Source organism: Clarias gariepinus, chromosome 15, assembly GCF_024256425.1.
Source record: "Clarias gariepinus isolate MV-2021 ecotype Netherlands chromosome 15, CGAR_prim_01v2, whole genome shotgun sequence".
NCBI lineage: Eukaryota > Metazoa > Chordata > Actinopteri > Siluriformes > Clariidae > Clarias > Clarias gariepinus.
The window spans coordinates 12,984,914-12,998,057 of record NC_071114.1 but is presented as its reverse complement, the minus strand read 5'-3'; the positions used below and the strand labels follow the sequence as shown (position 1 = coordinate 12,998,057).

Sequence of the window (13,144 nt, the reverse complement as noted above, 5' to 3'; positions counted from 1 at the left end):
TTCATTCGTGCTGCATTTTGTTGCCGTGCATTAGCGTGTGTGGTGCAGCTGCCTTAGGCTAAACGACTTACATGCCTGTGATTGGCCGCATAAAGATTTACTATAGAAATCAAACAGGTTCATGTATACTCACTTACTCACTCATCGTCTATACCGCTTTATCCTGTATTCAGGGTCGCGGGGACCTGGAGCCTATCGCAGGAGGCAGGGTACACCCTGGACATGGTGCCAATCCATTGCAGGGCACACACACTCATTGACACACTATGTGCAATTTGGGAACCCCAGTTAGCTTAATTTACATGTCTTTGGACTGTGGGAGGAAACCGGAGTACCCGGAGAAACCCACCAAGCACGGGGAGAACATGAAAACTCCATGCACACAGAGACGGGAATCAAGCCCGGCCAAGAATCGAACCTGGACCTTAGAGGTGCAAGGCGACAGTGCTAACCCTTACACCACCGTGCCACCGGTTCATGTATAAAATTGCTGAATTACAGTCATTTTCATACACCTTTTGTAGCCCTTTGCAGTTTTTTCTATGTAATACTGCCAGTTGATGACCCCAGATTTCTGGTATCTGTAGGACATGTAGGTTGCTTTGGATAAAGGCATCTATAAAATGGCATAAATTTAAATGCATGTGATATATATGTGAAAAAAAAGGAAGCCCGTTCACTCAAAACTCACTTAATTAACAATGGAAGTCTACGAGCAGTTTTTGGCTATTTTTTTGGGGAAGATGCGACTATATGATGCAAACTCGAAACCACAAGTGTAACACTAACAATAAGGGGTCTTAGAATAACCTAGCCATGTGAGAAAGTGTAACGTATAGGTAAGAATAAATGAATTATCAAAATACAAACAGTATGAGTGCTCCGATAACTGCGGGTGAACGTCCATTATCAATGAGTTTTGTGTAACCAGACTTTCTAGTCCTTTCTCAGTAAAACATCTTGTCTAAAATAATCACGCATTACCGAGGCAGTAGATAGAGATTAAGCTGAAAAATGCTGCATTATTGCTGTAAGGTGGAAGGATACGGTTAGAAAGGAATCTCCAAGAAAAAGATAAAAATATGAAATAAAACCAGGAAGATCACAAATAGACACAGACACACACATGCGAGGCTCAGGGTTGTATGACTAGTCTGGACAGGTCTGTATGTCCCCAGGGGAAGGACACACACATAAGAAGAAAGGTCACACAGCCAATTATCAGCGCTCATAAAAAAAAAGAATAAAAAGAGCAGGGGATATCAGAAAGTGAAACAGTGGAGGACAGAGAGTGTGGGATATTAAAACTCGTATTATAAAAAGCGAGGGAGAACGAGAGTAACATTGATTTATGAAGAGAATAAAAAAGGGGAAAACAGCAGAAGGGTGACTTTCCCCATTCAAATCTGGACTTCTGCCAGGTGCTTCATCATGGAGATTGAATGTCACAGGAGCGTCACATCCTCCAAACACACACACACACACACACACACATACTTAGTTAAGGCTTTTAGACATGCGAACGTTGTCGTAATAACAGTCACCAGACACCAGTATGATCGCTCTGTCTCAGGGCACAAAACTCTTGGGACTAATCAACATTGACACCACTATAGCAAAGAAAAATTAATTAGTCTTTTTTCACCACTATACTGTAGTCCATTTAATATAGTCGCTTCATTTTCATTCTGGGTTCAGACATCAGCTTCATGAGCTTAATTAGCAAAAGGCCATTCTTTAAAATCTGAGGTGGTCAGAGGGGACTATGTAGCATTAACCCTGTGTTCCAATACTTTAGTGTTCCACTTTTGTCATTAGTGTCACAGACATGGAACTTTTTCTTCTCTCCTATCAGAAACGTACAGGTGCTAGCCAGCAAACACAGTATGATGTCTTGCATATAGAAAATCATTATGATAAGCGCAAAAATCACATTCACACATTAGGTATATTTCCTAACCGGGATCAGTATCATCACTTCTTTTAAATCATACAGGCTGAAAGTAGTTTACTTACTTTACATCACTGCACTGTTGGATTACTGCTATATTAATGCTTTTATTTTAACACATTTTTATTTTTGTAGTAAAAAATTCCACAGCGACGCATATAAAGGATGTTCTTCCTAGCTTATAAATAATTACTTAAACGAATAATAATAGATAAAAGCTAAGAAACTAACAAAAAGATCTCCAAAAATAATCATTGAGACAGTGACGCTTTCTGTAAGTAGATGTTAATGTAACGACAATTTTTTACGGTTATAAAGTTTTCAAACATTTGTAGCATTACAATAATAAGTGCAATAATTCCAAAAACAAAACAGTTTTTTATTATGAGTGCAAATATGAAAGACAGGAGAGAAACACGATGCCAACCTTAGCTACTTTTGCAATAAGCTTAAGTTGAGAAAACACAAAACCTTAATATTTCAACCACCTTTAATAGTTTTTTTCCCCATTTTGTGATGATTGTTTTTTCAACAGCATTGCACATCTGGGATTTGAACTAATAATCTCCCAGATGATAAGAAAAAGGCAAAATACAAAAAAAAAAAAATGTTTTGGGTCAACTGACAGATCAGTCACAGTATGTCCAAGGACGACTGAGTGGCGCAACAGAAAAGCATTTCTGCAAAAGATCTCAGCAGCGTGAATCATCCACATTTTCTGGGCGGACTCGGTGGCATATTTGTACTCTCACGTTGATGGTTGCGGCACGAACTGATCATAGACGCAAATGCATGAATAGTACTGTCAATAGAACTTTCGAAACCTCTTTTACCAAATTGTTTTTAACCAACAATGATAAGCTAAATAATATAAAGAAAACTAGCCGAGTTGTCAGAATCTAAACATGATAATTCGGTGATCACTTAACAACTAGCTTTATAAACACTCAGTTAGATCAATGACTTTGAGCATAAGTGGAGAGAACTCGACAATAGTGTCCGTGAAGAGCATTTTAAAGAGAGTATTGGAGTACGTGGTTAGCGAAATGAACACACAGTGCTGTCCACCGCCTTACACTGCACCTGACTGGTGGAGGTTGTAAGCAGCTATCCCAGCATCCACTCATGACTTCATGGCATGACCCCCGCCGCTTCCTCACAGCACACTGCCACCAGGAGGTGGTGCCATGCCTTTGTCACTCAGCCAGCCTTGACATGAACCCACTCCCTCACACCTGGACACCCGAGTGCACATTCACCCAGCCACTCACTGAGTCTGTAACGTTTAGACCGTGTTTGTTCTGCATTGTTCTTATATTTCCTCACTGTTTCATCACACAGCCCCGATGAGGACTCGTGCCAGAAGTTCGTGCCGTTCATCGGGGTAAGAGTGCACAGATGATTGATTTATTTTGTTTACTAGAACTATTGCTAATTGAATATTTTCAAAGAGGTTTTTCTGTTGAAGACGAAAGAAACTGTATTTATTTTTGCTTGTCTTTTTACAGTTGGTGAAAGTAGGAATTGTTGAGCACAACTTATCCACATCAGGTAGGAGCGTCTGCATGTACAAACCATGATAAGTGCACTTACTGTATAATAAATTACAGAATTTCTTCCCCACAGTGAAGTCGGGTGATGGTAGTATCATACCCTTGGCCTTTTTGTTGCTTTATTGGCTAATGCTCTTTTGTGATATGCTCTTTATGTCGATTAACAATTAATTTAATGGTAACCAGTAGTATGTATCAAATAAGTAATCCAATAAATAAAGTATGGGATATGCAATCACAGATTTAGCATTTTTATAAATGGTGCATTAGAAAACCTATGCAGCCAGTGGTAAAGTGCTCGCCCTATCATCCGTAGTTCGATTCCCGTGTGATGCTGTAACCTCTCGCAGCCGGAGGTCTAGAGAGAGCTGATTGGCCGAGCTCTCTCAGAGGGGAGGGATGAGAGGTACTTGGTGCTCCCACATTAATCACGGCTCTACGGCCAATCAGGGGCATCTGTGAGCTCACGCAAGTAGAAGGAGCGGATAGCACTGTCCTCCGAGTGTGTTACGCAGCCCTAAATTAGGGAGAAAATCGGGGGAAAATCTTCCCAAAAAAAGAAGGAAAACCTATGCAGCCATTTGTATGTAGTAGATAGCCACTGGTCTAATACTTGCAGTCCATTTCCCCATGAATAAGGTAATTTAATGTGTGTGTGTGTGTGTGTGTGTGTGCAATATCTGTAGTGGATTCTGATGATGCCAATGTGATGGGCAGTATGAACATGCTGTCTTCACCTCCAGCCCAGACGGGGACGCCGTACGGCAAAGACATGACCTGCACTCCTCCCTCCTCTCCGTCTGTCTCAGCCAGTCTGTCTGGAGCAGGGTACATCACCCACACTTCTTTTCTTTTTTTTATCTTTATTCTCTCACCTGCACAGTCAAAAGTTTGGACACCTTCGAATTCAGTGTTCTTTTGTTGTGTGATTTATTTCCTGCATTCTAGAACAATACTGGAGATTTCAAAACTATGAAATAACACGTATGGCATTAGGAAATTAAGTAACAACAACAAGAGTCAGTTGTTATTTTAAGACATGAAGGTCAGCTGTTCTGTAATAGTTCTTGCAAGAACAGTATTGTCAAGTGCATTTGCAAAACCCATCAAGCACCATGATGAAACCCAGGAAAGCAAGCGCAAAACCCACTTCTGCTGTAGAGGAGAAGTTCATTTAGAGTTACCAGCCTCAAAAATAAACAACTAACAGCACCTCAGATTAGATCAGTAAATTTAATTAGCATACATATTTCAATATCAATATCCAGTTAAAAGAGATTATTGCATATAGAAGGTTTGATTATATATTTAAATCACATTTATTAATATAAGGCATGATTTCAAGATATCAAGGCTTGAAAACTCCAAATTGATTGCTTTTTTAATTTATTATAACTGCAGATGTTATTCTTACTGGATTAAAATTTGCAGATCTTGCACATAATATAAATTACAGTGATTCAGTAAATAAAAAAACCTTCTAAATGCCATATACTGTAAATAAGACTGATTAAAGATTTAAGACTTGAGCTTGTGTGTGTGTGTGTGTGTGTGTGTGTGTGTGTGTGTGTGTAGTTCTCCAGGCTCGGGTGGAGAGGTGATGGGACTGCAGGTGGATTACTGGACGTGTCAGGGTGCAGACAAGAAGAAGGACGGTGAGAAAAGAGACGTGGGGATGAAGAACACGCTGAAGAGCAACTTCCGCTCCCTGCAAGTTTCACGCATCCCCAGTGGAGGAGAGCTCACTCCACCACACGGCATGGCCATGACCGTCGTAATGAAAGAGAAGAATAAGAAAGGTGACCCCTCCACACACACACACACACGCACACACTACTAACCATCATGCAAAGCTTCCCACATTAGCTTTTTCAAGCACTAAGTTACAGTGCACTCCTAAAGCCTGTGGAAAACCAAGCTGCACAAGGAAACATGATAATTATGTGTAAAGCGAGCGTTGTCATGGTTACCATAATCCCATGAATTAGACGAGGGATACAAACCCGACCTGTTTTACCCGTTGGAATTTTTTAATCGGTTGCTATGGTGATTCGAACAGTTTCCAGGAGATCATAGAGCATGAAGTGGGATTTGTCAGAAAACAAACTTTTTTTAATCTCGAGCCATGTTTAGAGTTTAAGATAGCAGCAACACCCAAAGTACAAAAGTCCTATCAGTATTTACTTGCAGAAAGTTCAACGTATTCAGAGATAGGTTAAACAAACGCTTACATCAACTTTCTCTAGGATTTATTCAAACTATGAAAATGACCTGCATATAGTTCAAGCTTCCAAGGTTGCCAGATTTTTTTTTTGCATGGGATCTACAGCTCGCAAAGTTTTGTATCTATATATTTTTCTTTATTAATCATTTTTACAGGACCTAAATCACTATTTATAAGCACAGTCAGCTTTTTTAAGGCAAATTTTGAGGCCAGCAGTAGAAAATAAAATCAGCTGACTACCTCGATGTCCTGAATGACCAGGGTATTTTCTTTCCCCTACCGCAGGCACAGATACCACAGGCGTACTCCAGGATGGCAGTGCCAAGGTTCATTGGGCTCAAATTTTTTCAAAGAGTGGTTCTGGGGTCATGAGAAAACATTGTCTGGAATGGTTTTGCCACCACAAAGTAACCGCAGTGAAAATCTCTGGGATGTGCTGGAGAAGTCTTTATAGAGCGGTTCAGTAGCATGACTTTAGCCCAGAATGAATACAACTCTCTATAGGGTAATAAATGCTGTGAAGTTTTGTCGAAACCAAATGCAGTGTATTCAAAATTGAGTCCAACTAAATATAAGAGTGTGTGTTTTTTGTTTTGTTTCTGGAACAAGGCAGTATATATTGCCAATATTTTGCTTTGAAATAGTTCTCGCTGTAATTATCATATGAATCACTGCACGTGTGGTTTACTGTAACAATATTGATGATTAAATGACATTAAACTAGCCTTTGATCCAACAGATCCTATTATTTAGCGTTTTCTATTTTCTATCGTCCGCTGCCTCGTAATTGTGTCCACAGCTTTATATTACATGTCCATTTTTCTCATGCAGTGTCTGACGAAAGTGCAGATGGTGCATTATTGTGCTCGTGATTTCTTCCTGTGATATTTTGGAGCTGGCACAGCAGACCCCAGTGAGCATTTTGTGTGTCTCTCTGTCCGTAGTGATTTTCCTCAGTAAGAAGCCGAAGGAAAAAGACGTGGACTCCAAGAGCCAGGTGATCGATGGTATTAGTAGGCTGATCTGCACGGCCAAACACCAACACACCATGCTGAGAGGTAAAGAATGGTCCACGCACACAGCACACACAACACACACAACACACACACCAAGCCGACATGAATAATGCATAAGCAGATTTGATTAGTTCACGCAGGGCATGATGATAAGCATACAAGCCAGTGAAATGGTTTTCTAACTTTTGTAGTGATGCCATTGTTCCATCACGGGTTTCCTTTGCTTTTTTACATGATTTTTATTAGGTCAATCATGATTTTTTTGGCTTCTGTAATTAATTGATGGGATATTCTTGAGCTTACTAAACGTATGCAAAATCTGCATGTTTTTGGTCTGTGGGAGGAAACCCAATAAGCACGGGGAGAACATGCAAACTCCATGCACAGACCCGAAGTGGGACTCGAACCCGAACCCTGGAGGTGCAAGGTGACGGCGCTAAACACTACGCCACTGTTCTGCTCGAAGTGTTTTTACTTCACTTAAAATTATAAGTGTAAAAAAAATATTCGGCTATTAATGTAATATAGTACGTAATGCAGTATTTGGGGTGACATCAACAAAAACATAAATGATAACATTTTGTTTTGGTACAGATTAACCTTTACAGTTACGGGTTCTCAACTGTGTTGTACCTTCAGACCAGTTCATCGTCACACATGGGCATAGTTTTTGAATAATGAAGAACTTTAAACATCTTTTGTTTGTTATTTTTTCCTTCATTTTTAACATTAGGTACAGAAACATGACTATAGAGAGTAGGTCTACTCGAACACCCAGCTGTTGTAATCACTGTGACTGAAGTAGAAGTATAACATGAGGTGATGATTCAGTTGGATAGTATGCACAAGAACGGTCCATGAACAGCCCACAAACCACATCACTCATGCACGTTCTCTCTCTCTCTCTCTTACACACACACACATAAAAATGAATGTTCAGGCTTTCAGAAACTAAAAAAGAAAAAAACAACAGTTGGAAAATACTACAGCCCATGGGAGAAACAACAGGATTACACAAAGCCTTTAGTTTTACTGAATCTGAAGTCATGTTCCATTGGTTGGTTCTGATTTGTCAGCGTTTGGATAAGTCACAGCCTGGTGAACCGCAGTCACACTGGGAGTCCAATGTAATTTCAAAAACAAGTACAGTACAATACCTTGGAAAAATAAATAAATACTAAAGTTCAGTGACTCTAATTTTTCGAAACTTCTTCTGTAGCAGATCCTGTCATTAAGGCAGTGACATGTATTTATGTAAATTATTTAACTGAAGTGTGAACCCAGGGACTTGCTCCAGGGCTGCACATAATACTTTAAAGAAGGGGAATGGTTTCATTTTATTAGTGTTTTCATTTTATTTAATTGTCTCTGGTTTATTAGCGAACAGTCAATTATGAAACATGATGCAACGCTCCTATTCAACCGACCCAAGCTGTTTTTTTTTTTTTTTCATTTGACTTCTAGTGGTCAGTTTTTTAGAGGAAAGAGCTTACCTTAATACTGACATCACTTCCACTGAAGCTTCAGCAATTTCCTCGGCTTCCGTATTAAATAGTTATTAAATTGGTTAAAGTTTGATAAGTGAATCATCGTACCACACCTGGGCAGTATAAAGAACTGCTTGGACCAGTTGCTTAAAATCGTCTTATTCGTAGCCCTGAACGGAAGGTGACTGCTATCACCATTCACCATTCAGTCATGTCCTTCAATCATTTGGAGTTTTATAAGTAAATGATTTTATTCATCCTGTTTGCTTCATGTCCCCACTGAGCATCACACTTGCTGCTCCTGTTACTCCATTTTTCCTTACTGGTGCATTTTTTAATTTTTTTTTTAATACAGAAATCAACTAATGCTTCTTCTACCTAAATGACTGAGTCCCTTTATTGTTAAAGATTTTTTGACAGGTTGAAAGAAAGGTTGAAACATGTTCTCCCTTTCATCTCCTCTGATTTTTACTTTCTTACTCTAAAGCATGAAATCAGACAAGTTGGCACTTGCACTGTGTGAACAGAGAGGTGTAGCGAGGCCAGGAGATTTAAACACTGATCATAGCGGCGCAATTCTTTTCTTTTTTTCCTTTTTGGCAATGAACAGTGTCAATAAATCTGAGTTAACAGCTTTATACCAGAGTGTGAGACGAGCTTATAACAAGAGTAAATGACATTCAGACATTTATCGAATTGTAATAAATTTATAATGATGATGGCACTATTATAATGTGATTTTAACTCAACATGTACTGGCTTTTGTGTTTCACGTTTATCATTTGTACCAACAGTAATATTATATTGGATGTAACTGGATTCCTACGAGATGATGTTTAGTATTTTCCAGTGCTGCTTTGGGAAATGATTAGGGATTATAGAGTTTTTAATATATGAAAAGTTCATGACTACTGTCATAGGTGTTTGTAAAAGGAAACAAAAATGAATTTCTCGTCTTCATTCCCAGACTTCACACACGAGCTCAATTATTGCTCAGAGCTGAGAAAGTCATTTTAGTAAATTTCTGCCATCTGCTGGTTATATTAAAATACTACATCTGGATTTTAGAACAGTATTCGGTGGTGTGAATCAATTTCGGTACGCTGGATTCGATACCATACAGTAAACAAGTAGCGATTAATGCATTTCAGTTCACTACTGAGCCAATAAGATTTAGTTTAGCACCAGTATTCAGTTCAGTGGAGACCAAATTCAGTTTTCTACCACAAGAAGGACTTTTCAGGTTCTTGGTAAAAAACAAGCTGAGTTCAACAGATTTTATTTAAACCTTGGTTTGGAATCAGTTTCTTATATAATTGAATCAATCTTACAATTCTAATGAACGCCGTCACATTTAGAAGTGTCACCTTGTATGTCCAGGACAGGGAGTTTTAATGTCGTCTCCAGTCTGTGCATGGAGTTTGCATTTTCTCCCTGTTCTTGATGGGTTTCCTCAGGGTACACCCCATCCAAAGCCTGTGTTATAGGCAGAGGCGGACAAACTACAAAAATTCTGTACTTGAGTAATAGTAGAGATATCCCAGGTAAAGTATTACTCAAGTAAAATTCCTCCATTTACATTTCTACTTGAAAAAAAGTACTCACCTTTAAATGAATGTACGTTTCAAAAATATTTTATTTTAGGCTAATGTATTAGCTCACTGTAGCCTTTAACTCATGGCATGTGAGTCTCTCTCTTTCTCTGCTTCTAAACTATAAACTAACTGTTCTGCCTCTGTCTGCAACCACCTCCGCTTCTGATTTCAAACACCTGCTACATGATTGAGCTTTTTTTGAGGGGAAGGCAAATCACTCAATTACAGAAAATAGTCACTAGGTGGCAATATAACCACTTTAAATGTTCCAGATCACTGTGGTTCCATAAAGCGATGCCAAGCAGAAATTCAGTGAAGTGGGAAGTAAAGATAATTATTGTACGATGTAGTGGAGTAAAAGTAAAAGTATCCTTAAATAAAACTATTTAGATAAAGTACATGTATGAAAGTACAGGTATGTCTAAGGTCAGTCGCCTTTTACCTCTGGTTGGAGACTGATTGGTGTTTCCAGATTGCCCAGAGTGTATAATTGGGTATTTAAGTGTGTGTGTGTGTGTGTGTGTACCTGTACGTTTTCTCAGCAGCGAAATTTCCCTTACAGCAGAGACCCCTGGCGAGAAGTCATGGGTCAGTGCAGCCAACTCTGTTGCTTAGCGATGTCAGCTAAGTTTTTTTTACGAGTCATGGCTGTAGTTGATTTGATTGCTATAATTGACATTTCTTCCTTTCATCTCTTGACCAGTCTCCATTGATGGTGTGGAGTGGCACGATGTGAAGTTTTTCCAGCTGGCCGCACAGTGGCCCACCCATGTAAAGCACTTCCCCGTGGGAATCTTCGGCTACACCAAGGCCCTGTGACGAACCTGCGGCACTCTGGAACTTTCTCTGGCGCTCGCCTCAAGAAGCAAGGGAGACACCGATCGAGGGAGAAAAGGGAGACTGTTTAAAAAAAAAAAAAAAAAAAAACTGAAATGTGGACTTTCCTGTGGAAACGCTCTGAAGCCTGTGTCCCAAACTACATGGATGTTGTTCTTAATGTTCTGTTCTGTTCTTGGCTGTTGCACCAGCAAAAGGAAAGAAGGTTTGTATGTAAAAATATATATATAAATATGCTGCCATTTTTGTATACATATTGTGGTTAGAATTTTGTAGCCACCACGTAATGGCAGCTTGGTTTTGCACTTTGTTGGTTAGCGTTTTTATTATTTCAATGAAATCCTGTGGTCGTATTTGTTCTGTGTACATGGTGGTGTGCGTGTGATGACGGTGGTGGTGCAGGAGCGAGGGTGATTGTACTAGGAAACAGGGGAGATCTTTGGGACAGATTGGGGGGGTGGAGGGGGGGGTGGTTATGGGGTGGGATCAGGTTTGCTCTTCAGAGTAATTCAGACCTTGCTGTGAAATTTAAAGAGCCCTATTCGTTTTAACCGGCTCACCTTTTCAAGATTGTAGGTTGAAGTTGAGAGAAGGGACTCGCACCCGTTAAAATAATACTCCAGGGTTTCACAGCCTCATCTGTATTCGCCAAATATATAGCAAATATATAAATATGATTACGACACACAAGACCTTCGACGTGTTTTCTTACACTGAGAAAATGACTAACGTGTAAATCCAAGGGCTCTTGAACTTTAATTGCTAAAAAATTGGCAAGATGTGGCGAAATTTACTCAATCGTTTTTACCTGATTGTTTTAACTGATTGTAACACCGGAGCAACCCAGTGAACATTTATTCAAGTTACCCATGCTTTCCCAAAAGGAACCCATGCACCATTAAGCCCACTAAGCCTAACCCTACTCTCACACTAGAAAGCGTAAAGCCTGACAAGACCATTTTTTTCCGTACCAATGAGAAGCAGTCATTGCTCTACAGCGTCTAATTTAAAACAACTTAAATAACACACACTTATCGGTGTGAAAACTGATTGTTTAAACTACATGGTGGGCGGATCGCCAAAGCAAACTAAACTCTCGGCAACTTCCTTCCTATCTTTATTTTTCTTTACATTTTTGTACACGATTAATAACAGCTCGTCTCTGGCAGGAGAAAATAAAAACGTGTTTACAAGAGTTTCTTCCATTATTATTATTTATTTCCTGCTTTAAACAATAAATGGGAACTAATGCAAATAGGAAGTAACGTTGTAGGTGAGGAAGTAAAGCAATGTCATGCCACACGCAGCACAGGAATCATTTTTTTGATCATCTTGCTGTACTGTGGCATGCTGTTGCTCCGTCTAAATGGATTTAGTACTCGGCAACGTCTTCAAAATCCGTCTGCGGTAATGGCACATGCACTACAGTACCATCAAGATTAGGTTGAAAAACACCGGGATATTGATTTAATGCGGTGCTTAGCATGTAGTTTGACTCTAAAGCACAGTAATGGCAAAAAAAAAAAAAAGGAAAACTATGAACTAGATGCTGCTCTTGCCCTGCCTGAGCTTTTAACTTAAAGAGAAAAACTCAGTTTGGTGCAAATTTAAAGGGAGATTCAAATTAGCTCACAACTGCGATATAATAATACAGATACCTCAGATTGAGGAATGTCTCAATACGGATCTGCACTCACACCCCAAAACCCTACACGTAATTGATAAAAAACAAAACAAAATATATATATGATGTACAGGCCAGATTCTATAGATTTGTGATCGCAAAAATATTTGGGCACATAATATTATCCTTGGATTAAAATGAATGAACTATGGTAGTGCACTAGGGCTTTATGGAGTGTACTTGCTGGAGTGCTATTGTGTACACAGGGTCAGTTGCGTCAGCTGTTAACTGCCATTAAAGGGCTTGCGCTAAAAGACAACAAGTTGAGAGCAAGGTGCTCCATCTTTTTACAGTAGAGCTGTCTTTTTATATATATCCAATTCTCTCAATAATCCCTTTACACATCTGTATGTATATATACAGTATATGTGCGTGTGTGTGTGTGTGCGTGTGTAATTAAAGATCGAAGCGAAGAACATTAAACATACAATTCGATTGTACGGAGATCGGCAAAATGGTTAACACGTCATAAAAGGGTTCACATGTGTGTGTACAGCGTGTCTGTGTGTTTGTGTGTGTGAGTTACTGCACATGTGTGTTTGAAAGTGGGAGAACCAGGAGAGAAGGTCTTCGGTTTGATTTGAGGATGATCTGAGGCTGAGGGCATTTCTGTAAGCATTGCAGTGTTATTCTGTATATTTCTTTTTTATATATAAACCAAGTTGAGACTGGTACACTGTTACATACAGTATAGAGGAGTTAGTGTGTAGTCTCGTTGTCGACTGTACAAAAATGTTCATAATTTGTCATAGCTCACAGTGCATTTCATCGGACAGCTTGGCTTCGTTCGGATGCGG

At 39.4% G+C, this 13,144-nt stretch overlaps 1 protein-coding gene across 3 annotated transcripts in view; it reads left to right on the top strand.

Annotated features, from left to right (window-relative positions):
• si:ch211-126j24.1 (phosphofurin acidic cluster sorting protein 2) overlaps positions 1-11,101 on the top strand; it is a 74,228-nt gene extending 63,127 nt beyond the window's left edge. For all 3 annotated transcript variants that reach the window (XM_053513313.1, XM_053513312.1, XM_053513314.1), the window contains 6 exons: positions 3,293-3,335; positions 3,460-3,502; positions 4,191-4,332; positions 5,080-5,303; positions 6,673-6,786; positions 10,530-11,101. In XM_053513313.1, coding sequence (XP_053369288.1) covers positions 3,293-3,335; positions 3,460-3,502; positions 4,191-4,332; positions 5,080-5,303; positions 6,673-6,786; positions 10,530-10,645 — 682 coding nt within the window. In that variant the 3' untranslated portion in view covers positions 10,646-11,101. The remainder of the gene's footprint in view (positions 1-3,292; positions 3,336-3,459; positions 3,503-4,190; positions 4,333-5,079; positions 5,304-6,672; positions 6,787-10,529) is intronic.
• The last annotated feature ends 2,043 nt before the right edge of the window (positions 11,102-13,144 follow it).